This window comes from Zea mays, chromosome 5, assembly GCF_902167145.1.
Source record: "Zea mays cultivar B73 chromosome 5, Zm-B73-REFERENCE-NAM-5.0, whole genome shotgun sequence".
Classification (NCBI taxonomy): domain Eukaryota; kingdom Viridiplantae; phylum Streptophyta; class Magnoliopsida; order Poales; family Poaceae; genus Zea; species Zea mays.
Window position 1 is genome coordinate 178,546,769 of NC_050100.1, and position 27,824 is coordinate 178,574,592.

At 45.6% G+C, this 27,824-nt stretch overlaps 3 protein-coding genes across 4 annotated transcripts; all 3 read left to right on the forward strand.

Moving 5' to 3' along the window:
* The first annotated feature begins 29 nt into the window (after nucleotides 1-29).
* On the forward strand, nucleotides 30-1,170 carry LOC103627316 (uncharacterized). 2 transcript variants are annotated; one of them, XM_008647622.3, is made up of 3 exons: nucleotides 31-371; nucleotides 536-634; nucleotides 728-1,170. In XM_008647622.3, exons 2-3 carry the CDS (start codon nucleotides 620-622, stop codon nucleotides 977-979), a joined length of 267 nt encoding a protein of 88 aa, XP_008645844.2. In that variant the 5' UTR covers nucleotides 31-371; nucleotides 536-619; the 3' UTR covers nucleotides 980-1,170. The 2 variants fall into 2 exon arrangements, with proteins under 2 accessions (XP_008645845.1, XP_008645844.2); XM_008647623.4 differs by having other exon boundaries at nucleotides 30-634.
* Nucleotides 1,171-2,697: 1,527 nt separating this feature from the next.
* Nucleotides 2,698-4,041, forward strand: LOC109939574 (uncharacterized). Its single transcript, XM_020537756.3, has 3 exons — nucleotides 2,698-2,965; nucleotides 3,121-3,256; nucleotides 3,340-4,041. Exons 1-3 carry the CDS (start codon nucleotides 2,814-2,816, stop codon nucleotides 3,580-3,582), a joined length of 531 nt encoding a protein of 176 aa, XP_020393345.1. The 5' UTR covers nucleotides 2,698-2,813; the 3' UTR covers nucleotides 3,583-4,041.
* A 13,928-nt stretch (nucleotides 4,042-17,969) lies between these two features.
* Nucleotides 17,970-22,251, forward strand: LOC103628708 (uncharacterized). The gene is made up of 3 exons (XM_020538571.3): nucleotides 17,970-19,116; nucleotides 21,291-21,630; nucleotides 21,759-22,251. The coding sequence occupies exons 1-3, from the start codon at nucleotides 18,268-18,270 to the stop codon at nucleotides 21,893-21,895; spliced, it is 1,326 nt and encodes a 441-aa protein (XP_020394160.1). The 5' UTR covers nucleotides 17,970-18,267; the 3' UTR covers nucleotides 21,896-22,251.
* Nucleotides 22,252-27,824: the final 5,573 nt, after the last annotated feature.

A 27,824-nucleotide genomic window follows, 5' to 3' on the forward strand; every position in this document is an offset into this window, starting at 1 on the left:
AACATCCGGGTGACAGATGGAGCGGATTGGCGGCCTGATCGATAGGAACTATGCCCCAGCGCAGCAAGGCCCCCAACGTTGTCTCTGTCCATTCATGACCCCCTCGCTCAAAACTACAAATTCTACGCGCGGCACACCAATTATGTCCGTGTGCCGCGGCGTCCGTAATAACCAGCCAGCTAGAGAGCGGCCGGGAGAGATAGAGAGGTGGAGCAGATGGCTCTGTCGAGGACGGCGTGGATCGCCGGCGGTCTGGTCGCGCGGCTGCTGCTGATCGCCGTCCTGGCCTTGACCGTGCAGTCGAGGTTCTCGAACAGAACCTACTACGACTTCAAGGCCGCCGGCTACAACAACGATCTCCAGAGCTACACGTACGTACGTCGTCGTCGTCGTCGTCTCCGCCGGCGCCGCGTGGATACAGCTTAACGACTATTAGTAAACTCCAGGCCTTGCTGAAACGGTTCTTGCTTGTGTGTATAACTGTATCTGTATATATGCTGCATGCGTGCGCCATCGGGGACAAAAAAAAAAAAAGGTACGCGGTGGTCGTCTACCTCCTCTGCAGGGGCAAGCGGATGATGACGCCCAGGCGCCCAGCTCGCTCATCCTCGACGTCAGTATGTACGCCGACATTGTACGTGCGCTCGACCGGACCGCGATCCCGTACCGTAGATATATACTCCTCCACTCATGTGCCATAGGTTTCAATTCGATCGTGATGGTGCAGGTGGTCACCGTGGTGCTGGCCAGCGGCGTGGGCGCGGGCTTCGGCGCCACCGACGACGTCTTGGAGTACGTCGAGCATGGCTCGCGGTGGGCGGAAGAGGCCACGCAAGATCTCGTCAAGTACTACCACAAGGGGCTCATCGCCATCGTCTTCCTCCTCATCGGCATGGTCCTGTCCGTGTGCGCCACTGTCGTCTCCACCAGGCTCCGGGTCAGGGCAGCAAGCAACGACGACATCGCCGACGACGTCTGACCAGTGGATCCGGGCGCGCGCGAGAGAGATTAAGCAAACTCAACCTGTGCGTTAGTTCAGAATGCATGACCCTCCTATGTGTGGTAAATTGGTAATCAGCTGGGGACAAGAGGCTCCCCCTCTTGCCTTGCCTCAGAATCTTGTTAACAATGTTGCACGATATATATATATATATATGTCCATTTGTGTGATTAAGTTATTTCTGAAATCCTCTCGATTTTTTAATCGAAGACCTGAGATGCCATGCCTTCCTAGCTAGTTTACTAGTAGCACCGAATTTTAGTTGTTGCTACATGAGACTAAATTTCATAATAATGTTTCCTTCCATGATCTAGTACCCCGGTTGCTGATACATTTGTAATTCTAACGTTCTGTTGTGACGCGTTCAAATAGAAAATGTTTTGAATGGAATACCAAGACGTACTTCTACTCTTGGTTACGTTTTTGGTTTGTATGCTCTTCTACAAGTATTAGACAAAGAGCTTCAGACCTCAGTACTGATGTATATATCACTGTTGGTTCTAACTGCATGCAGACGTTCTAAAGCAGTATCAGTCTCGGTTAGTGGCTCTAATCAATACTAATTAACATCACTTATTAGTACTGATTACAGTAATCAATTGGTTGGTAACACCAATCGATACTAAATTTAGAAGAGCCACCAATCCATAGTAACGACTCTTTAGAGTTAAAATGAAAAAGAAAAGCATCTTATTTCTAGTTATAGATAGCTCTACAACAGAGTGATAAGAGGGAACACGCAAAGCCCTAGATCTTAGGTTGTTCAAATCCGCATCACACATGTGCAATATATTTTACGCAAAAATCGTGTGACTTGGGATGTGTACCAGACTATAGACAGTACCCTAGAATAGACTAGCTATGAGCTCATTAATTATACGATTTTTTTAAATTGATACCCTTAGATTTACTGGCTTCCTTATTTTTTGTGTATAGTCGCGATTTCTTTTTGGTAGCCATATGCATATTATAATATATTTTTCATATATCTAAATGAGATGTTTCAATTGATCGTAATACTGCTTTTATTTCTATACTCTACTCTACACGGTGATGTTTTCGCTTTTTACGCCTAATTCCGATTTGTCCACTTTTTCTGGTCTCTTTTTGTAGCGTGGTGACCTAAATGACACAACGTGCCAAGTATGATGACCGCACGTCGCTGCATTTACTTTGATTTTGCATATATATGCTGCTCCATCGTCTACATCATCTTTGTGCGTACGTCTATGAGTTATGACTTGGTTCAAAAATCATCAGTCCAAGTAATACCACTCACATATAAGCGACCACACACGCACCATGTGGCTACGCTGTTATGAAAGCGCGTAACCATCCGAAACGATATAATAGCGTATGTTTCCTCGAAGGATGGATGCCGTGCCCGTAGGCCATATAGCTTTTGCAGCTAGCGCCGGACGGCGTTGGAACTAAGGAAGGAAGCATACATGTGTAATTTCCGGCCTTGACAGTTGTAGCGGATATACTGCAGTGCACATAGGCGGTGTCGCCATCGACACGACGTTGGGAGCAAAAACAAGCACATAATATATATATATCCCCCGGCCGGCTAGCTGAGCAGCTAGTAGCTAGCTGTTGTGATTGCCTGCTTCCCACGAACTTACATTTACACACGTCGGCAGCTGTTCTCTTCCTTGCATTGCACATTTGCACTACAAATACGCACGCACGCGCGCAAGCACTAGCAAGACTCTACTATACATGGGGGCCGGGCGTGACGTCCGTACGTGCGTCGTCGCCGCCGTCCCTAGCTAGCTAAGGACGACGAGAGGTAGAGGAGCAGGGCGTGATAATGGCGCTGTCGCGGAAGGCGTGGATCGCCGCCGGCATCGGTGCGCGGCTGCTCATGATCGCGGCCCTGGCCGTCAGCGTGCCGCTCACGGTCCACAACCACACCAAGCGCGACTACGGCAGCGATGACTTCTACAAGCTCCAGAGCTACTCGTACGTGATCCGATCCATCGAGCAAGGGGCGCCGCCGGCCGTGCTGTGATACGTACGGCGGTAGTCGTTTCATTTGATTTGATTTGATTTGTTCCTCGTACGTCTCGTCGCTGCTGCTGTACGCGCGCGCATATGTGATGATGTACAAACTGAAGGTACGCGGTGGCGGTGGCGGTGATCGCGATGGCCGCCGGCGTGCTGCAGATCCCCGTCTCCGTCTACCTCCTCTGCATGAGCAAGCGGGTGACGCCCAGCGCCCTCATCCTCGACATCAGCCTGTGCGCCGACGTGGTAAGACGCTAGACGCATGCAATGTCGTCATGTCATGCACACGTGTACACGTATATGCGATAATGTAAGCATGTGTGGCGCAGGTGGTCACCGTTCTGCTGGCCAGCGGCGTCGGCGCGGGGTTCGGCGCCACCAACGACGCCTTGCGGTACGTCCACCACGTGAGGTGGGACGACGCCGGCGTCAAAGACGATCTCGTCGACTACTACAACAAGGCGACCGTCCCCGTGGTCTTCCTCCTCCTCGGGACGGTGCTGTCCATGGCCGCCACTGTCGTCTCGGCCAGGCTCCGGGCCCGGGCGACCGATGACCACACCGACTTCTGACGACCATCGATCGATCGCACGTCTCTCACCATCTCTCGATCCAGGCGGCCAAGATCATCGTCGATTCTGTCCATATTATTACCCCCCAGTATCCCCCACAACATTTCAGATCTGTATGTACGTTGTGTGTGCTTGTGATTTGATTTTCAGTTTGATTATCGTTTGTCCAACGCTGTACAAACAGTGGGATTGGAAGACCTCCTTCGGCTATATATACCCTCCTCCTGGCATGCAGTCACCCTCTCTTTTCCATGTGATATTTTGTGCATACGTCTCCTTTCTGTATACTGGCTAGCAAATGTGTGCCCTTGTGTGTTGCTACAGAATGCAAAGCCTTATCATGCATACAGAGTCACCTAAACGATGTGTGGTGTGAACGTGTGGTTCACCGTTTATCTGTTTTAATTTGGACGACACGTTTGGGGAATAATTGAACTGGAATCGGACTTTATATTGTCATTGAACGTGCATTGTTCTGACTTGGTTGCAGTTTTTAAGAATTTGATTTATGAAAACTGTGATGGTTCCAAACATGCAAGTTTTGTGATTCAATTTACAGAAACTGGATTCTTAGTTTTTAAAAACTAAGAAACTAGACTCCTCTAGCTAAAGCCAATTTATAAAAGTTGAGTTGGTTCCAAACACCAGTAGGGCCTTAATATATATGTCTACTCATGTTTTCGACTTGATATGAGTGCTCGTGTTTTTTTCTGATTTATTCTACAATTTAATGACTCTTTTTTTAATGATAGACCACATACAGCAAGATGTTTGTAAAGGTAGAATGTGTACGTGCATGCGACAACACTCGACGAGATATACGGTGACTTCACAATTGTTATATCTTCCTTCCTAGTTTTTCGAATCTGCTCCGTCCTATCGGTACAGTATATGTCAGCATGAGTTTATATGTGACTGGATGTGTATGTACATGATCATATGCATTTACGATTTTTTTTAAAAAAACATAAGTTATAAACTAAGACGTAGCATTTTTTTCACAAGGAGACGTAGCATCTTGTTGAACCCTACATTGTTAAAGCATTTTTTGTTCCAAATCAATTTGGCGCTGGTAAACCAATAACGGAGCCGGCATAAATGAACTGTGCATGAATTTTGTTATTTTATCACTATTCCTATATTTGATGCATGCATTTTTAGTGGTTTTAGGCAACACTCTTATGCAATAAACTAGAATATATAAGTAGATTGTTACTTCAATGATTTGTTTCTACCATAACAATTCATTTTTTCCTTGTCTCATTATAGAAATAACTATTAATTGTCCAACATAGATCCGATTTTGTTAGGTTTGTCTAATGATTTTTATTCTCAGAACCAAAAATTACGAATTATACCTACATAAATTGTAGTGCACCAAATATGCAATTTCAGTATAAGATATGTATAATAACCATCGCTTAAAAGAAGATGTAGAATTTTCATACCTAAATTTTAGCAAATCCATTTACAATAAAAATAAATCAAGACTCATTTAAGCCTGTTTTTGGCGTTTGATGATAAACATGACTATTTAGACTAACATTATTTGTGAGTACTTTTTGATATAGTTCAAAGGATGCACAAGCAGGGAAATTGATGATTTAGATGATCAACACCTCAAACAGGATATCATAAGACATGTTGAAGATCTACGATAATATGAAAAGGGCCAAGACATGAGATATAACCAAATCGGATGCAAAGATCATGAAAAACAAATCAAAATCTTCATCCATACTTGCATCCGTCGGATTTCGGGTTTGCGGGTTAAATTGCCATCCCTAACACCGGACCATACGAGTATATGACTAAGAAAACTATAGTCGACATCTATAGGACCGTCATACTGAAAAGAGACCAACAGTGGAGGAGACATCAAACCATATGATCCCATTGTACATGCTTAGAGACTCGCAAAAAGTAGGGCATCACACTATGTGATTGAAAGGGAATTAGGCTTACACCTAGTTCCTAAATAGTTTTGGTGGTTGAATCGCCCAACACAAACAATTGGACTAACTAGTTTGCTCTAGATTATATGTTTTACAGGTGCCAAAAGTTCATCTATAACTATGCTGAATCGACTGTCCGGAATACCGTAGATTATTCCGGACAGGAGAAGCTTTTTGGAAAAACAGGCCAAGCGCGGACCGTCCGGGCCCTTGCGGCGGACCGTCCGCAACACTAGAATGACTCTCGGACAGAACCAATGCAAAAATACAAGTTTCCATTACGGACTGTCCGAAGGAAAAGCAAAGACCGTCCGAGCCCTCGCGCGGACCGTCCGGCCTTAGGGGCGGACCGTCCGGTCGGTAAGAAACCGAAAAACCCGAAGGTAACGGGTTCGGAGAAATGAATTATAGGGGGCCTCGCGGACCGTCCGGGGTGCACGACCGGACCGTCCGCGACTGGCTCTGTCTGACATCTGACGACGCATTAAATGCAATATAGCCGTTGATATAGCCGTTACTGCTGACCGTTGCATTTTCAGCCGTTGATCTACAGGGGCGGACCGTCCGCACCAGGAGGGCGGACCGTCCGCGCTCGGCAGAATGGCCCAACGGCTAGGAAGTGGTTGGTGGCTATAAATACAACCCCAACCACCTCCATTCACTTCATCCAAGCATTCCAACCTTCAACATTCAATACAAGAGCTAGCAATCCATTCCAAGACACATTCAAAGCCTCCATCTCTCCAAGTTTCACTATTAAGATAAGAGATCATTAGTGATTAGTGGCTTGAGAGAAAGTGATCCGTGTGTCATTTGTCGCTCTTGTTGCTTGGCTTTTTAATCGTGCTTTCTTGATTCTTTCATTATGATCAAGCTCACTTGTAATTGAGACAAGAGACACCAATCTTGTGGTGATCCTTGTAGGAACTTTGTGTTCCAAGTGATTGAGAAAAGAAAGCTCACTCGATCCGTGGATCGTTTGAGAGAGGGAAGGGTTGAAAGAGACCCGGCCTTTGTGGCCTCCTCAACGGGGAGTAGGTTTGCAAGAACCGAACCTCGGTAAAACAAATCCGCGTGTCACACTCTCCATTTGGTTGCGATTTGTTTTTCCACCCTCTCTCGCGGACTCATTTCTTTATTACTAACGCTAACCCGGCTTGTAGTTGTGTTTATATTTGTAAATTTCAGTTTCGCCCTATTCACCCCCCCTCTAGGCGACTATCAATTGGTATCAGAGCCCGGTGCTTCATTAGAGCCTAACCGCTCGAAGTAATGTCGGGAGATCACGCCAAGAAGGAGATGGAGACCGGCGAAAAGCCCACTACAAGCTACGGGAGCACTTCATCGGAAGAGTCCCGCACCAAAAGGAGGGAGAAGAAGAAGAGCTCCTCCAACAAAGGGAAGGAGAAGAAATCTTCCTCTCACCACAAAGAGAAGAAGGAAAAATCTTCTTCCCACAAGCCGCATCGGAAAGGCGACAAGCACAAGAGGATGAGGAAGGTGGTCTACTACGAGACCGACACTTCATCAACATCGACCTCCGACTCCGATGCGCCCTCCGTCACTTCTAAGCGCCAAGAGCGCAAGAAGTATAGTAAGATCCCCCTACGCTACCCTCGCATTCCTAAACATACACCTTTACTTTCCGTCCCATTAGGCAAACCACCAACTTTTAATGGTGAAGATTATGCTATGTGGAGTAATTTGATGCGATTTCATCTAACCTCTCTCCACAAAAGAATATGGGATGTTGTTGAGTATGGTGTACAGATACCATCAATAGGGGATGAGGACTATGACACGGACGAAGTGGCCCAAATCGAGCACTTCAACTCCCAAGCCGCAACTATCCTCCTTGCCTCCCTAAGCAAGGAGGAATACAACAAAGTACAAGGATTGAAGAACGCCAAGGAGATTTGGGACCTACTCAAGACGGCGCACGAGGGTGATGAACTCACCAAGATCACCAAGCGGGAAACGATCGAGGGGGAGCTCGGTCGCTTCCGTCTTCGCCAAGGGGAGGAGCCACAAGACATGTACAACCGGCTCAAGACCTTGGTGAACCAAGTGCGCAACCTCGGGAGCACAAAATGGGATGACCACGAAGTGGTTAAGGTTATTCTAAGAGCTCTTATTTTCCTTAACCCCACTCAAGTACAATTAATTCGTGGGAATCCTAGATATCCACTAATGACCCCCGAGGAAGTTATCGGGAATTTTGTGAGTTTTGAATGCATGATTAAGGGCTCCAAGAAGATCAACGAGCTTGACGAGCCTTCCACCTCCGAGGCGCAACCAGTGGCCTTTAAGGCAACGGAGGAGAAGAAGGAGTCTACACCAAGTAGACAACCAATTGACGCCTCCAAGCTCGACAATGAGGAGATGGCCCTAATCATCAAAAGCTTTAGGCAAATCCTCAAGCAACGGAAGGGGAAGGACTACAAACCTCGTTCCAAGAAGGTTTGCTACAAGTGTGGTAAGCCCGGTCACTTCATTGCAAAATGTCCTATGTCTAGTGACAGTGACAGGGGCGACGACAAGAAGGGAAGAAGAAAGGAGAAGAAGAAATACTACAAGAAGAAGGGCGGCGATGCCCATGTTTGTCGGGAGTGGGACTCCGACGAAAGCTCAAGCGACTCCTCCGACGACGAGGACGCCGCCAACATCGCCGTCACCAAGGGCCTTCTCTTCCCCAACGTCGGCCACAAGTGTCTCATGGCCAAGGACGGCAAAAAGAAGGTAAAATCAAGGTCCTCCACTAAATATGAAACATCTAGTGATGAGGATGATGATAAAAATGAGGAGGATAACTTGCGCATTCTTTTTGCTAACCTTAACATGGAACAAAAGGAAAAATTAAATGAACTAATTAGTGCCATCCATGAAAAGGATGATCTCTTGGACTCCCAAGAGGACTTCCTAATCAAGGAGAATAAGAAACATGTTAAGGTTAAAAATGCTTACGCTCTACAAGTTGAAAAATGTGAAAAATTGTCTAGTGAGCTAAGCACTTGCCGTGAGATGATTGACAACCTTAGAAATGAAAATGCTATTTTAAATGCTAAGGTTGATTCACATGTTTGTAATGTTTCAATTCCCAATCTTAGAAATGATAACGTTGACTTGCTTGCTAAGATTGATGAATTGAATGCATCACTTGCTAGCCTTAGATTAGAGAATGAAAATTTAATTGCTAAGGCTAAAAATTTTGATGTTTGCAATGCTACTATTTCCGACCTTAGAACTAAGAATGAAATGTTGCATGCTAAGGTTGTAGAACTTAAATCTTGCAAAACCTCTACATCTAATGTTGAGCATGTTTCTATTTGCACTAAATGTAGAGATATTAATATTGATGCTATCCATGATCACCTAGCCTTAATTAAAAAACAAAATGATCATATAGCTAAACTAGATGCTAAAATTGCCGAGCACAACTTAGAAAATGAGAAATTTAAATTTACTCGTAGCATGCTTTATAATGGGAGACGCCCTGGCATCAAGGATGGCATTGGCTTCCAAAGGGGAGACAATGTCAAACTTAATGCCCCTCCTAAGAACTTGTCTAACTTTGTTAAGGGCAAAGCTCCCATGCCTCAGGATAACGAGGGTTACATTTTATACCCTGCAGGCTATCCTGAAAGCAAAATTAGGAAGATTCATTCTAGGAAGTCTCACTCTGGCCCTAACCATGCTTTCATGTATAAGGGTGAGACATCTAGTTCTAGGCAACCAACCCGTGCCAAGTTGCCTAAGAAGGAAATTCCTAATGCATCAAATGATCATGCCATTTCATTTAAAACTTTTGATGCATCTTATGTGCTTACTAGCAAATCCGGCAAAGTAGTTGCCAAATTTGTTGGGGGCAAACACAAGCATTCCAAGACTTGTGTTTGGGTACCCAAAGTTCTTGTATCTAATGCCAAAGGACCCAAAACAGTTTGGGTACCTAAAGCCAAGAACTAAATTTGTTTTGTAGGTTTATGCATCCGGGGGCTCAAGTTGGATACTCGACAGCGGGTGCACAAACCACATGACCGGGGAGAAAAGGATGTTCTCCTCATATGAGAAAAACAAAGATCCCCAACGAGCTATCATATTCGGGGATGGAAATCAAGGGTTGGTCAAAGGTTTGGGTAAAATTGCTATTTCACCTGACCATTCCATTTCCAATGTTTTTCTTGTTGATTCATTAGATTACAACTTGCTTTCTGTTTCCCAATTGTGTCAAATGGGCTACAACTGTCTTTTTACTGATATAGGTGTCACTGTCTTTAGAAGAAGTGATGATTCAATAGCATTTAAGGGTGTGTTAGAGGGTCAGCTATACTTAGTAGATTTTGATAGAGCTGAGCTCGACACATGTTTAATTGCTAAGACTAACATGGGTTGGCTCTGGCACCGCCGACTAGCCCATGTTGGGATGAAGAATCTTCATAAGCTTCTAAAGGGAGAGCACATTTTAGGACTAACCAATGTTCATTTTGAGAAAGACAGGATTTGTAGCGCATGCCAAGCAGGGAAGCAAGTTGGCACTCATCATCCACACAAGAACATAATGACGACTGACAGGCCACTGGAGCTCCTACACATGGATCTATTCGGCCCGATCGCTTACATAAGCATCGGCGGGAGTAAGTACTGTCTAGTTATTGTGGATGATTATTCTCGCTTCACTTGGGTATTCTTTTTACAGGAAAAATCTCAAACCCAAGAGACCTTAAAGGGATTCTTGAGACGAGCTCAAAATGAGTTCGGCTTAAGGATCAAGAAAATAAGAAGCGACAATGGGACGGAGTTCAAGAACTCTCAAATTGAAAGCTTCCTTGAGGAGGAGGGCATCAAGCATGAGTTCTCTTCTCCCTACACGCCACAACAAAATGGTGTAGTGGAGAGGAAGAATCGAACTCTATTGGACATGGCAAGAACCATGCTTGATGAGTACAAGACACCGGACCGGTTTTGGGCCGAAGCGGTCAACACCGCCTGCTACGCCATCAACCGGTTATATCTTCACCGAATCCTCAAGAAGACATCATATGAACTCCTAACCGGTAAAAAGCCCAATATTTCATATTTTAGAGTTTTTGGTAGCAAATGCTTCATTCTTATTAAAAGAGGTAGAAAATCAAAATTTGCTCCTAAAACTGTAGAAGGCTTTTTACTTGGTTATGACTCAAACACAAGGGCATATAGGGTCTTTAACAAGTCCACTGGACTAGTTGAAGTCTCTTGTGACGTTGTGTTTGATGAAACTAACGGCTCTCAAGTAGAGCAAGTTGATCTTGATGAGATAGGTGAAGAACAGGCTCCATGCATCGCGCTAAGGAACATGTCCATCGGGGATGTGTGTCCTAAGGAATCCGAAGAGCCTCCAAGTACACAAGATCAACCATCCTCCTCCATGCAAGCATCTCCACCAACTCAAAATGAGGATGAGGCTCAAAATGATGAAGAGCAAAATCAAGAAGACGAGCCACCTCAAGATGATAGCAATGATCAAGGGGGAGATACAAATGATCAAGAAAAGGAGGATGAGGAAGAACCAAGACCGCCACACCCAAGAGTCCACCAAGCAATCCAACGAGATCACCCCGTCGACACCATCCTCGGCGACATTCATAAGGGGGTAACTACTCGATCTCGGGTTGCTCACTTTTGTGAACATTACTCTTTTGTTTCCTCTATTGAGCCACACAGGATAGAGGAAGCTCTCCAAGATTCGGATTGGGTGGTGGCAATGCAAGAGGAGCTCAACAATTTCACGAGGAACGAGGTATGGCATTTAGTTCCACGTCCTAACCAAAATGTTGTAGGAACCAAATGGGTCTTCCGCAACAAGCAAGATGAGCATGGTGTGGTGACAAGGAACAAAGCTCGACTCGTGGCCAAAGGGTATTCACAAGTCGAAGGTTTGGATTTCGGTGAAACCTATGCACCCGTAGCTAGGCTTGAGTCAATTCGCATATTATTGGCCTATGCTACTTACCATGGCTTTAAGCTTTATCAAATGGACGTGAAAAGTGCCTTCCTCAATGGACCAATCAAGGAAGAAGTCTATGTTGAGCAACCTCCCGGCTTTGAAGACAGTGAGTATCCTAACCATGTCTATAAGCTCTCTAAGGCGCTTTATGGGCTCAAGCAAGCCCCAAGAGCATGGTATGAATGCCTTAGAGATTTTCTTATTGCAAATGGATTCAAAGTCGGAAAGGCCGATCCTACACTCTTTACCAAAACTCTTGAAAATGACTTGTTTGTATGCCAAATTTATGTTGATGATATTATATTTGGGTCTACTAACGAGTCTACATGTGAAGAGTTTAGTAGGATTATGACACAAAAATTCGAGATGTCTATGATGGGGGAGTTGAAGTATTTTCTAGGATTTCAAGTGAAACAACTCCAAGAGGGCACCTTCATCAGCCAAACGAAGTACACTCAAGACATTCTAACCAAGTTTGGGATGAAGGATGCCAAGCCCATCAAGACACCCATGGGAACTAATGGGCATCTCGACCTCGACACGGGAGGTAAGTCCGTGGATCAAAAGGTATATCGGTCGATGATAGGTTCATTACTTTATCTTTGTGCATCTCGACCGGATATTATGCTTTCCGTATGCATGTGTGCAAGATTCCAAGCCGACCCTAAGGAAGCTCACCTTACGGCCGTAAAACGAATCTTGAGATATTTGGCTTATACTCCTAAGTTTGGGCTTTGGTATCCTAGGGGATCCACATTTGATTTGATTGGATATTCGGATGCCGATTGGGCGGGGTGTAAAATCAATAGGAAGAGCACATCAGGGACTTGCCAGTTCTTGGGAAGATCCTTGGTGTCTTGGGCTTCAAAGAAGCAAAATTCGGTTGCTCTTTCCACCGCCGAAGCCGAGTACATTGCCGCAGGTCATTGTTGCGCGCAATTGCTTTGGATGAGGCAAACCCTGCGGGACTACGGTTACAAATTAACCAAAGTCCCTTTACTATGTGATAATGAGAGTGCAATCAAAATGGCCGACAATCCCGTCGAGCATAGCCGCACTAAGCACATAGCCATTCGGTATCATTTTCTTAGGGATCACCAACAAAAGGGAGATATCGAGATTTCATACATTAATACTAAAGATCAATTAGCCGATATCTTTACCAAGCCTCTTGATGAACAATCTTTTAACAAACTTAGGCATGAGCTAAATATTCTTGATTCTAGGAATTTCTTTTGTTAACTTGCACTCATAGCTCATTTGTATACCTTTGATCATATCTCTTTCATATGCTATGACTAATGTGTTTTCAAGTCCATTTCAAACCAAGTCATAGGTGTATTGAAAGGGAATTGGAGTCTTCGGCGAAGACAAAGGCTTCCACTACGTAACTCATCCTTCGCCGTCGCTCCAAGCAACTCTCCATTCTAGGGGAAGAAATCATGAGCACCAAGCAAAAGGACTTCGTCTTTGGTATAATCTTAACTCATTTATTTATGACCCAAGGGGAAGGAAACACTTCGAGGGCTCTAATGCTTCCGTTTTTGGCGATTCATGCCAAAGGGGGAGAAAGTAAGAGCCCAAAGCAAAAGGACCGCACCACCACCAATTTCAAAAACTTAAGTGTTGAATATTTTTCAATTGATATCCTATTGTGTTCAAAAGGGGGAGAAAGTAGTATTTCAAAATGACATATCAAAAACCCTCTTGAACTCTAAGAGGAGGATCTCATTTAGGGGGAGTTTTGTTTAGTTAAAGGAAAAGCATTTGAAACAGGGGGAGAAAATTTCAAATCTTGAAAATGCTTCTCAAAATCTTATTCATTTGCCTTTGACTATTTGCAAAAGAACTTTGAAAAGGATTTACAAAAGAGTTTGCAAAAACAAAACATGTGGTGCAAGCGTGGTCCAAAATGTTATATAAGAAAGAAACAATCCATGCATATCTTGCAAGTATTTATATTGGCTAAATTCCAAGCAACCTTTGCACTTATATTATGCAAACTAGTTCAATTATGCACTTCCATATTTGCTTTGGTTTGTGTTGGCATCAATCACCAAAAAGGGGGAGATTGAAAGGGAATTAGGCTTACACCTAGTTCCTAAATAGTTTTGGTGGTTGAATCGCCCAACACAAACAATTGGACTAACTAGTTTGCTCTAGATTATATGTTTTACAGGTGCCAAAAGTTCATCTATAACTATGCTGAATCGACTGTCCGGAATACCGTAGATTATTCCGGACAGGAGAAGCTTTTTGGAAAAACAGGCCAAGCGCGGACCGTCCGGGCCCTTGCGGCGGACCGTCCGCAACACTAGAATGACTCTCGGACAGAACCAATGCAAAAATACAAGTTTCCATTACGGACTGTCCGAAGGAAAAGCAAAGACCGTCCGAGCCCTCGCGCGGACCGTCCGGCCTTAGGGGCGGACCGTCCGGTCGGTAAGAAACCGAAAAACCCGAAGGTAACGGGTTCGGAGAAATGAATTATAGGGGGCCTCGCGGACCGTCCGGGGTGCACGACCGGACCGTCCGCGACTGGCTCTGTCTGACATCTGACGACGCATTAAATGCAATATAGCCGTTGATATAGCCGTTACTGCTGACCGTTGCATTTTCAGCCGTTGATCTACAGGGGCGGACCGTCCGCACCAGGAGGGCGGACCGTCCGCGCTCGGCAGAATGGCCCAACGGCTAGGAAGTGGTTGGTGGCTATAAATACAACCCCAACCACCTCCATTCACTTCATCCAAGCATTCCAACCTTCAACATTCAATACAAGAGCTAGCAATCCATTCCAAGACACATTCAAAGCCTCCATCTCTCCAAGTTTCACTATTAAGATAAGAGATCATTAGTGATTAGTGGCTTGAGAGAAAGTGATCCGTGTGTCATTTGTCGCTCTTGTTGCTTGGCTTTTTAATCGTGCTTTCTTGATTCTTTCATTATGATCAAGCTCACTTGTAATTGAGACAAGAGACACCAATCTTGTGGTGATCCTTGTAGGAACTTTGTGTTCCAAGTGATTGAGAAAAGAAAGCTCACTCGATCCGTGGATCGTTTGAGAGAGGGAAGGGTTGAAAGAGACCCGGCCTTTGTGGCCTCCTCAACGGGGAGTAGGTTTGCAAGAACCGAACCTCGGTAAAACAAATCCGCGTGTCACACTCTCCATTTGGTTGCGATTTGTTTTTCCACCCTCTCTCGCGGACTCATTTCTTTATTACTAACGCTAACCCGGCTTGTAGTTGTGTTTATATTTGTAAATTTCAGTTTCGCCCTATTCACCCCCCCTCTAGGCGACTATCAGTGATCCAATTGTTCGTGCTTAGAGGAGTGTCAAGTCAATCCTATGTATAGGCGTAAACCATCAGAGACAGAGTCCGATGACCACTAGAAAGATTCTAGAGAGAAAAACAGAAAGCCGACTAGTCCAATGATAAGTGTCATACTATATGCTACGAAGGCGTGCCTCAAAGGTCAGCAACAACTAGTGCTGACACAATAGCTCTTGTGAGCATCGAAACTTGACATATGGTTCAACAACTACTTGTTGGATGGTCTGACAATGTGTAGAGGGTTGTTGAAGTTGCAACGGCTATAAATTTTTTGGAAGGCTATAAATTGGATCCCAAGTGGCCATTTTAGTGTGTGGGAAAATGATGAACATATATAGTGAGCTAAGACTCATTCACATTAGCTTTAGGCACCCAAGTGCTCTAAGGATAGCTCTAGGTTTAGGGCCAGTGTTTAGTAAGGATTGCATATCTCAAATCATAACAATAGAGTTGTACTCGAATGGGCTTGTAGCTTTGCGAGACCACACCAACTACGTTTCTAGTATGGCCTATCATGTACTAGAGCGAACAAGACCCATAGCATTTTGACCGAAAAAAATCAATAGTGAAGATGGCGGGGAGCGGTTTGAGACAGACCATCTCAAACAACTGCTTGCACGTAGGGAAGGACTGACTGGAGCTTGGCCCTTGTATAGGCATCATCATGAGAGGCTCCAACAAAAAATAGAAAGAAGCTTGTATGCTTCTTGATACCTTGATAAAAATATCGGAGTCATCAACGAGAGTCTATATCTATATCACATTTTAAGACAAAAAATAAGATACCGGACAAAAGTAGAACATTTGCGATGATAGAGGTTAGAGACATTTGCGATGACAGAGATACTGGACAAAATTACATTGGTATACATATAATTTTCTCTAAAATAAAAGACAAAAATCTAGCTTTAAAGAGAAAAACCTAAGAGCATCTCCAAGAGACTCTTTATTTTTTACTCTCTGTTTGACTCTTTATTTGTCTCTCTATAAAAATTAAACTCTATATATAACATCTCATTCCAACAGACTCTCCAACATACAAGTTAGCTTGACTAACGAGAGTTGCTAGCCAAATTTGGCTAGTGAGAGAGTCAATTTAGAGAGCCGAATAGCTTGTCAAGTTAAATGACTAATCTGTTGAAGAGCAATTTTGCTATTAATTCACTAAAATTTAGCTTGATAAGCTATTTAATTAGTCTCTTGGAGATGCTCTAACAAATAAATCCATGCTATGCGCCGTCGCCCTATGCCAATCAATTTGTACTGATTGGTGACACGACATGAGTATGTCTCTCTGTGTCAGTTGAGGAGGATACTTCTTTGCAACTCGGTGACGGGAGCTACAAGGAAGAGAAAAGCCAAATGACGGCCTGAGATGATGAAACGCGATAGATACGTAACAGATGACGATTAGCTTTGCAAATCTCGAGGACCACGGTGTAGCTTATCATTGCTCTGTGGTAGGCTGCGGATGCACGTGTCATATGTGATGTGTCTCCGTCTCCACGCGCTTTGTTTTTCTCTGCTGCCAACCGCTTCCACTCTGTCAGTTCAACTACACTGCTGTATTCTAGGAGGCCCGTCGATGGCCCTGTGCGAGGTGGGCAACCGGCACAAGAACCCTAAAAACTGAGACATCCAAATTACTAATATGTGCTATTCCATGGATTTAATGTCACAGGACTCAGTTTGGGACAGCTCTATCTCCAGAAAAATTGATGGAGTTAGTGAAGCAGGTCATTAGATACTTAAAAAACGTGAAGTTCGAGTTATAATCCTTTAGAAGATATTTATATAAATCATTTTATTTATTATATAGACTAAAAATATTTTTTAAACTATTTAAATTGATATTATAAATAACAGTTCTACATTGGAGCTAGAACCTAGAGACATCCTAAACAACTCCTTGGTTTAAAATTTACTGTAATGCGAAAAGGTCTCTAGCTGAATTAGTCAGGTGGTCTGAATAGAACTCCTTAAGGACTGGTTTGGTGGACATGGAATTGGAGGGGATTCATGAGGAAGTAATCCCCTCCTTATTCAAATTTAAATAGGGAGGGGATTTCTCCCACATGGATCCCCTCCAATTCCCTATCCACCAAATTAGCTCTAAGTCTTGAGTTTGACTTCTCGTGAGAGCAAATTTTAGACTGTGGTTAAAAAAAACCCCTCATCTGTCTGAAGCATAGGTCTAAGGCTCGGTCCCAAACACGATCTTTCTCACATAGGCTTCGAGTTTTTCTAAATTTTAATCCGATTACATAAAGAAGGCCAAAATTGGATCTTCAAACAAGTGTTCGGACAAAAACAGCACCAATGCCCGCGTATCCCGGAGAGATGGGTTAAAAATAATAATTGGGAGGTGAGTGATTATGAGCTCCAACCGAGTGATCAGATTCCTAATCCCGACACTTTCGGGTTATCTGGCAGAGCTACTCTTGATTAAATATTGTTTTAGAGCAATACTAGTATTTAAAAAACAATTCCTAAAAGTTCAGTTTTAAAACATTTCTAGAAAAACTATTAGGGTTAATTTGAGAACCCCTATTTTCAAGGGATTTCAATTTTCATAAGAAAAATTAATTCATTTTCTCTTATAAAAATATGAATCTCTTGTAAAATGAAGTTTCCAAACTAACTCTTAGATATAGAAAAAAATATATTTTACTAACACTCTACTTCTAGTATTCATAAAAATATACACACCGTTACTTTCGTATATAACCTTCAAAACAAAAAGAAAAATCTTCGTTGTATGCTCTATCTCCCACACTGTTAGTACGTCTGAAATAATTTTCGAAGATCCAATTCTGACAAACCTCCAAAGCGTCCGCGATCAGGCCATGGTCAGTTCACTCAGTTGTCTGCCCTAGTACACTACAGAAAATCGAGAAACTTGCAAAGATCGGAGCTCCGAAAACTAATCTTATTTTCAACGGTATAATGTCAGCTATCGAAAGTACCTTCACTATGGTAGAGTAACGAATAGTTCGTCGTTGTCGGAGACATAGGAGAGCCACCTGGTCCTGTTGCACGCCGACGCAGATAGAAACGAGCGCAGAGCGACCGAGAAACAAAAAGGCCGCCGGTTGCACTTGCACGCCACAGGTCCTGTCTCTGCAGTCTACACGTACCCAGACCCAGAGCCAGAGAGCAGAGGGAAGAGAGAGGACAGAGCAGGCAGCGAGCGGCCCAACTGGAACGCGCCGCGCCATCCACCCTCGCCAACTCCCAGCCGCGCGGATCTCTCTTCCCGACTCCCGAGTCCCGAGCGGCCCACGCGCACCCAGATAGACAGAGCCACCTCACCCCCACTTCGCCCTCCACTCCCGGTCTCCCGCACCGTGTCCGTGCCGACACCCAAGGCCCGCCAGGAAAGCGAAAGAGAGCGTCAGTCACGCACGCACCGATGCCGGACGTGTCGCCGCTACTGCCGCCGGGGAAGCCACCGGCCACCACGGCGCGGTTCGCGCGGTGCGCGTCGAGCGCGAACGACGAGCTCCGCAGCTTCCGCGCCTGCCTGGCCTGGCTCTGCGTGGACCACTCCTCCTCCCCGCGCGTGGCGGCCGTGGGCTCCTGGGCGGTCTTCCTCCTCCTCGCCGTCGCCGCGCCCGCGGCCGTCCGCCTCCTGGGCACCGCTCCGCCGCGGCCCTTCGACGGGCAGGTCCAGGTCTCGCTCACCCTGGCCGCGTCGCTCGCCTACGTCTGCCTCCGCGCGCTCCTCCACCGCGCGGGGGGCCTCCGCCGCCTGCTCCACCTCGACAGCCTCCGCCGCGACTCCGAGGACGTGCAGGCGGGCTACGCCGCGCAGCTCGCGCGCTCCTTCCGCGTCCTCGCCTGCTTCGTGCTCCCCTGCGCCCTCGCCGAGGCCGCGTACAAGGCCTACTGGTACCGCGCCGCCGCCGCCGCGTACGGCTCCCCGTGGTGGTGGGCCGCCGCGGCCTGCGCCGTCGAGGTCGCCTCCTGGGTGTACCGCGTCGCGCTCTTCTTCATGGTCTGCGTCCTCTTCCGGGTCATCTGCTACCTGCAGATCCTGCGGATGGTCGGGTTCGCGCGCGAGTTCGGCAGGTTCGCCGACGTCGCCACCGTGCTGCAGCACCACCGCCGGATCAGGGAGCAGCTCAGGAAGATCAGTCACCGGTACCGCAAGTTCATAGTCTGCAGCCTCGTGCTCGTCTCCGCCAGCCAGTTCGCCGCGCTACTCGCCACCACCAGGCCGCACGCCATCGTCAATCTCGCCACCGCAGGCGAGCTCGCGGTGAGTGATTAACTGATTATTAATTAAGGACGCTCTGCATAAACGTCCTCTGTTTGTGCAGGCTTAATGATTATATAGGGCTTGCTAAGGTTAGTGAATTTTAGATGTATTGCAAATTTCGGTAGGCACAGTCAGTATTTTTTGTCTCTGAGAATAAAACACCTGTTAGACAATAGTCATAAACATGATAAAATTTTATCTATATTGATACAAGAACAATTAATAATCTAGAATAATTTCTATCGTCAGACAAAGACAAAAATTGATATATCATGACATAGAGATAAATAACAGATCATAAAGTTAATAATTTATTTATATTAGCTGCTGGTACAAGAGTGAAGAGTGTCTTAAAATTTAGACACCTAAAATACTTAAGTGGTGTAATTATATTATTGCTTTCTTTATCTTCTCCTAAAGCAAAATACGCTAGTACAGTCAGGCTTTTGTGCGGTGGAGATCCAATCTGGATTATACCGCATCTAGTTCTTACTTGTCGAAAGTTATAAACAAACCCTTACAAGGAACTACAAACTAATAAAGCGAGCAACATGAACATGAACATGTGTCCTTAGTTGAGGTAGACTAATACATATAGATTAAGGGCCTGTTTGTTTCCTTCTATGATTTATAATCCAGTTTATGGATTATATAAACACCTAATGATCTGCTTATGGATTATCATAATCTAGACATCTAGATTATATAATCCATCTAATAATCTTTGTTGTTTGTTTGTCTCTTAACTTATTTAAGTTACATTATATAATCTAGAGGATAAATAAACATGGCTTAAGATAGATACAAGGATAAGCAAGGCCTTAGATGGAAGTGAAATATACATATCGTCATAGTACGTGTGGTTATGTGCAGATGTCACATGCTCAATTTCGAAGCCAGGATCAGGAGTTGCGAGGACAGTTGTAAATGGAAAGTTGGAGGAAAAGCTTGTATTACAACCTTGTTTAGATACCTATATATTCACCCTAATGGCCTAATCCGTATACATTAGAATGATTTGGTGTGGAATTAAAACAGATAGAGCTGTCAGGTACTCCTCAGTGATCACCGATAACTGGCTAGTGCGTGTGCAACCACACAGCTCATGGTCCACAGCGGACAGGGACAGTTATATCTCCATCAGCATTTAAGGCTGCCCGCACTGGGCGACGGTAAAAGCTACTGGAAAATTTTTACAGTTCACTGAAGACTGCAGCGGGCGACGCTACGCCTACTCCATTCTCTCTCTCTTACCTTTCCTACGCCAAATACAGCGTTCTTGCGCTAAACCGAGCGTTCGTCTCTCTCCTACCCACTCCAGTGTTTGTCTGGTCTGGTCCTCTGGGTTGGGCCCACGCCGCAGCGGCCGCGGACGAACCACCACGCCCACGCGTAACACGAGGAGGACCTGAGTGCACAGTTTTTAACAATAATAGAATATATAAAAGTTGGTATATGGTTGAGATATAGAGTAAATATGACTGCGGAGGATTATGGTATAGGGTAAAGAAATTTGCTGACAAGGATAGAATATTCCTTTTAGAGTAGAAATTTAGAGTTGTATGAGTGCGGATAGCCTTAGTAGCTGGCCGGCCTTGTGTCGGAAGGCTATACAGGTAGATGTAGAACTGCTCTGCCTCTGCACAATGCCGACAAAGGGACGACGAATTGCAGACTATATATATAGTGACATGAATGTTTCTGAGAAGCACACCGATCATCTTTTCAGTCCCAGATGACTCCAGTAGATAAGATAGCAAAGAGAGGATATATTGTTTACTAGGACAGTCTATGTGATAATAAATAATAGACAGAAGAGTAAACTTAGGGCATAGCAAAGAGGGGATATATTGTTTAGTAATCAGTAGTACTAGGACTGTCTGTGACTTTGTGTGATAAATAATCAGATAGAAGTGTAAACTTAGTGCCTGTTTGAATAAGATAGAGCTACTTACTAATTAGGCTAAAACTTAGTTTATATTAGTCAAGACTGGCTATCTAATTGGCTATCAATTAGTTAAAAACTTGTTTGAAAAATAGCTCACCTATTAGCTCTCTTGTTATACTAGAATTAATTTAGACTAACTTCTAGCTAGCTAGCTAGCTAGTGATTAGCCCAGCCCTTGTATCCAAACTGACCCCTTACTTTGGCATTCCGTGTGTTGCGCGTGCAGTTGTGCTCGGTCAGCCTTGTGGCGGGTCTGCTGATGTGCCTGTACAGCGCGGCGAAGATCACGCACAAGACGCAGGCGATGACGAGCGTGGCGGCGGCGTGGCACGCGGACGCCACGGTGCACGCCTTCGACAACGACCAGGAGAACCCGGACCCGGACCTGCCGCCCACCGCGGGCTACCTGGCGCCCGCCAACGCCTACCGCGTGGCCGCCGGCGACGAGTCCGGCAGCGGCGGCGACGACGACGACGACAGCCGGAGCGAGTGCTCCTCGCTCGACGACCCAAAGTACGTGCCGTTCCAGGCCAACAACATCAGCTTCCAGAAGAGGCAGGCGCTGGGTGAGCAAACTACCAGAGACTCTGCATGCTGTTGCTGCCTGCCCGTTCCCGTTCGTTCTTGCATTGCTGACGGTCGTTTATGAAGTGGATCGTGATGGTTGGGTTTCTCTCCTCTGCCGAAAATGCAGTGACGTACCTGGAGAACAACCGGGCGGGGATCACGGTGTACGGCTTCGTGGTGGACCGGGCGTGGCTGCACGCGCTCTTCATGATCGAGTTCTCGCTCGTCATGTGGCTGCTCGGGAAGACCGTCGGCATCTCCTGAGCTCACGCACACCCTTCTTTTTGCCGGCTCTGGCTCCTGTCAGGTGCAGAGTTCTCAGCGGAGGATTGTACAAAGTGAGTGCAGATACAAGATACTCTGATCATCTGATGGAGATCAGAACAGCTGCTTTGATTTGTAGGTTCATTTGACAGCTCGTATGTTAGATATCGCAACTTCTAGTTCGTGTGTTTTGATTTGTGCTTGTTTTTTTTTTCACTGCGTTGCTTCCTCCGGTATGTCGGGGTTTTTTTTTTTTTTTTTTTGTAACTGACGCTTCATAGACACAAGTGATGCACGTGCTGTGGTGTGCTGTGAAATGGAATTTGCAAGGAAAAGAAAAGGCTCGGCTGAGTAAACACGTTAAAGTTGACGGGGCAATCGCATGCGACGGCGGATATAGAGAGGGCGCCACACCATTTTGGTATTCCATTAAGAAATGATGAGACGTTCACTCAACTTCACATGATCAGTTAATCACACATACCTAATCTGTGAAACATATACAGATCAGGATATAAAGTAGATTAGATGTTTGATACTTTAACAGGATTCATCCAATGAGGGCCTCATGTTTAAAAAGATTACGATCTCCACATATAATATCCCAAGGAATAAGTATTATATTGTGACATCTACTTTTTGTTTCGCTTACGATGTGGTAAGATGTGTTTGGTTTGAGATCAAAATAGTATGAGGCAAGGGTAACACCGTGCCCTCGGTTTTTTTAATCACGCCGCCACTAAAAATTACTCCGGTACCTCGTCCCACGTGACTCTCGTCCGAACAATAAAAAATGTGGCCGCTCATTTTCATCCCTCCTTGTACATCCAGTCAAACACACCCTTAAACTACAAACAACCAAGAACAACAGCAGCAACCTAAGCCCACATTTCCTTCATGAACATAAGTCGATGAGTACAGAAGCAACCTAAGCCCACAAGTTCAGATTTGAACACGTTAGCCAACAACAGCATCACCCTCAAGCAGCAACGCATAGGCCAAGTAACACAATCACCACATATAGGCGCAGTCGAGCAAACCGCACCGAAGGGGAAACCAATCAGATCATCTTGCCTACACGGTTCTACAAACAAATGGTCCATACCTGTTCCTACAACATCCCAATGATTATAATACAAATGAGCCTGCAAGCGAAACACACCGTCAACATTCCGCCCGTAAGGCAAAATTCGAAAATACCAAGCCAGAAAAGATATAGAATTGTCCTCGCCCAAAGCCATTGGAATGCGATCATCCCCACACCACTCAACCCCGAGTCGCTTCCAGCATCCGAGCACACGTTTCCTGTAGAGCGGGCGAAGACATGACCTCTCTCGGCTCAGCGCATGTCTCGGCTAGCTCCTCAGCAAATCTATCGGAGATCTCTGTCAGTCTAACTACCCTCGTCAGCCCTTTGTTTTTTGCCTCCACCTTCTTCTTCTTTTTCATTGGCGGCATCTTAGCCTTACCCTTGGAGCACCCCTCATCCACCCCACCACGCCTGATTCCACCTTTCCTCTTCTGCCCCTTGACATCCCTAACATCAGTAGAGCCTTCTTCAGGATACAGTCCATACCAGAGGTTGTTCAGCTCAAACACACGATTCAATCTAACATTTGAACCGCGTATATCCCAGCTTTTCGGTGTCTCAGTCTTCGTTAAATATTTACCATCAATTTTCACCGCCTTAGCCTCCATCTCTCTAACGAATGTCGCACCATTCCGTCCACGCAGATCAATGGCGAAGGCTGGACTCAACACCATCTGATCCTTCAAAAATGGCATAGAACGTAGTTTCACCTTGCCCACCTCCCAACCGTGCGCCAAAGACCACACCCCGCAAGCAATAAATCATTCCACCAGGTCACGGCCGCTGCTGGTCTTCGATGCACGGCGCAAATCGTCTTCGTTTGCATCCCCTTCCTTACCTCAAACTGTGGAAAGGCGACATAGATGTGCGAACATAGAATGGTAGGAGGCAGCCCGGGAACTTCTTCGACGTCGTTCATCGCCACGTAAAACAAAAAATCTCACCAATTCCCCCACTTGTTCTTCGCGCATGGCACAATCTCAACAACCTCACCCTAAGTCTTCTCAGTCCTTGGCGTGCACATGCACGTGCCAAACTGCGCAATCTTGCCACCGATGACTTTCTCCTGCCAATGAAGGCAGTAATTCTTCGCGAAGACATCCACCAAAGGCTCCCCCATATGTAGCCTCCGCCCACATATACTTTGCCAGCACCACCATAGCATTTGGTTTAAGATGGTGGAGCTGGACATCGAATCGAGCTAGTACTTCGGTAACAAAGTGGTGCACGGGCAGGCGAAGACCGCCTGTGAAAAATGCCTCAAAGACGACTACCTCCCCTCCGGTTTAGGGACCTCTTCGGCCCCTAGTGCGTGTCCCACGTCGCCTCCAAAATAACCCAACTCTTGCATTTCATGCACCCCCCAAGGAGATATGCGATATCCTGAACTCCACCGTATGCCCCGGCAGCATACAGCCTTCTTCGATGACGACGTGGTCGCGGCGGACGATGGCGAAGAAGAAGGCATTATGTACCGTCTGCGACGGCAAGAAGTTTGTTTCACCTGAGCCAGATCACCAGCGGCGAGAGATTTCCCGACACAGTTGGCGCTGAAAAAATGTCCGGTGACGTCGATGTCGACAACGGTACACAAAAACGGCTCAGCAGGCGTGACCGCGTGAGACAAAAACCTCACCACGGTCGGCACCGGCTTTTATAGCTCAAGAAAAACGCCTCGAGAAACTAAAAGTCGCACAATGAAACGTCACATCTCAACGATCACATTACGAAACCCCCCGAGGGACCACTTCAACCTGGGATCGAGGGCAGTGTTCGACCATCTCCCGAAAAAAGTCTTCGGAACCAGCTCACCAAGTTGAACCGGTCCCTAGGGGGCTTGTGTTGGAGCGAAGGCCGAGCGCCCCCTCGATCAGTCTAACCCGGCCACTATCAAGCTGACTTTGGTGCATGTACGGTTTGCGAAGGGGCACTTCGATTTGTGTCAACGTCAAAGTCTTCGATTGCAACTTTTGGAGGGGACAAAGCGAAGGGTCACAATAGCCGAAGGGGGCTCGCCGCATCCTCGCGTATGCGTCCTTAAGGCACAAACTCTCCCAGACTGCGAGGTCGAAGTCTTCGCTGGATCAGAGTGGCACGACTTTGCGAGGTCGAGGCTGCGGCGTGCAAGCAAAGGTCGTGTCAAAATGCAATGGGCCCAGGCTCTGCCACGCTGTCGCCTGGGTCCACCTGTAAGTCCCATTACGAGGTAGATTTTCTAGTGTATTTAAGTTGTTGTACTTCACCTCACTGTAATGATCCTATCGTCAGTTTTGACATTGCTTTTGTTCCTTTGATATCTCAAATCGCCAAACAAACTTTGTTCCATTGGATTGCACATCACTTGTTTGTGGTTTTCCTCTCGCATTCGCAGGTTGCCGGCAAGAGGCGTGCCGCGGCAGCCGTGGCCGGGGATGGCGTCGTGGAGAGGACGGTCGAGCGGTGGCAAAAGCACATGATACAAGAATCGTGAGTCCGTGGCGAGGTCCCAGGCCAGGAAGCTGGTCGGGTTCCGTTTCCACTGCCACTTTCACTACTTCTACTTCTAATTATTCGCTTCGCTCTCAACCTATATGGATTGGAGAATGTTTTAGGAGCATGTTCCTCCACAGCGCAGCGCAGATCACTCCACTCCACTGCAGTCCAGTCCCTACAAGAGATGTATCCATTTGTTTCGTTGCTTCTGCTGCTTCAATTTCAAGTGGTTGCCCTTGGTGACCCTCCTACTGCAGTACTACTAAAGACTTGGGTGTGTAAGCCCCTATTGGCCTAATATCTGTTATGTACATAGATGCATCTTGAGCAAGTGTTTTTACACGTTTCTCTTAGCCTACAAAAAGTCTGCCCCCCCTGAAACCTGTTAAAAGTATTGCATTGCATGGAATCCATGTTTGTCATTTGCTCAATTTTCCTGTCTTCTTGAAACGGAATGCTTCAATTCTGTGTCAAATTAAATATATGTTAGATTACAGGGTGATTCTCTTAACGAAATCGTTGGTGGATATTTGACTATGTTCCAAGCAGCAAGAGCCAGAAAACAGCATAACTTTACTTTATTTTTTGAAAGGGAGGGGCAAAAGATTTGTCGCTCCAATATATTAGAAAGGAGATACATTTACAAGACACGCACACGAAGACAAAGAACAACATAACTTTATCTCTGAATGGATTTTTGAATAATTTTCAAATTAGTAGTCGAGTCAGTTAATGAAGTTATACAAGTGCACTGAAAGGCCAGTTGTGCTGTAGTGTTAAAAACCGCTACATTGTAAATAGTATTAGATCATTTTAGGGTTAATTGTTTGTATCAGACTTTTATCAAACGCAAACTGCTGGTAGTTATAGACCATACGACTTCAGCAAACTGTTGCCATTGCCTCTCTTCTGCAGCGTAGTACTTATGCTTCAGGCCATATATGACCTGCAAGTGCAACATATATCTGTGACCTACGCGCATTCTACGACCTGCCAGCAGCACAATCTGGACCAATGTTGTTTTGGAGAGATACGTTCTACATAATAGTGTAGATCAAGAGACAAAGTAACTTCACTGTGGTCTGTGTAAATTTTCAACTAAACATTATGCTCAACTTGTAGAATAAATAGAATAAATATGTAGCAGCAAACATTTTGAAGAAACTAGAAGGGTTTAGCCATTTGAAAGTTGTTGGCTAACTGTTGATATTTAGTATATGAAAGAACTATGCTTCATAAGGATGAAAGCTCCTATGGCACAAACAAAATGTTTCAGTTGCACGCAACGACTTATTCTCTATGTTGAAATATATTTGCAGTAGACTTGGCTTCATGGCACTTAGCTGATGATATGTACAATGGTGATGATGATATGCCATATTGCTCTGTAACACCAACAGTTTGGTTTGTAATTGTTCCCTTTCCCCTGGTTGGTTCAGACTACTTTGATGACCTTATCAATGTTGTCAAGTTTGTCGTCCAGGGAATTATTTTAGTGCTCTAATGATGGTCTAAATGTTCGTTTGCTTATTGGGACTATGTGTTGGCGCCGATATGTGTGCCAAATACTGGAACGAACCACCTGAGGGTGCTCTCTGCGGCAGCGCAGACGGTCCGTGGCTCTGGGCCAGACTATCTGCGATGGCACATGGTCTTCTTCTTCGTGAATAACCCTATAACTCGCCTCTAGGTAGATCCCATCGAGGAGGAGAGTTCCAGGGGTTGCTTCGAGGTCAGCAAGCCACCGGAGGCGCCCCTAATCAGTGTAGAGTCAAAGATGGATGGTTGTGGAAGACTAAACTAGATCTAAACTAAGGTTAGATTACTCCTACTCCCAGTGCAAATAAGATAAAACTGGTAAATATATTTGATTGGATCGATTGTCGGGGGTTTAATCGGTCGTAACCCTTCATCTATATAAAGGGGAGGTCTGGACCTGTTACAAGTCGGTTTTCGAGTTAATCCCGCAGGTTTTGCTAACAAACCACGCTAGAAATTTGGAACCATAACTAATTCTAAGCATGTGTGGACCGTCCGCTTCGCTACCACGGATTGTCTGGACTGCGGACTATCCGGCCCTATGGGGACGGACCGTCCGGTGTACCATTTTGGTGCTCAACATATATATGTCCCCTGCCTTTTGGTGGAGGTTGACGAACCAAAAGCACATGTTCTAGCAGCTCCCTTCGGTAAACAATAAACCTTGCGAGCTACTTTGCTCTCAAAGTACGAATTAAGCATGATGTGAGTCACCGGCTTTCAATCTAGTAGGGTGATCATTTAGCGCATAAAGGTCGTTTAGGATTACTGAGAGCACCTAGAGGGGGGTGAATAGGTGATCCTATAAAATTCAACACTAATAGCCAC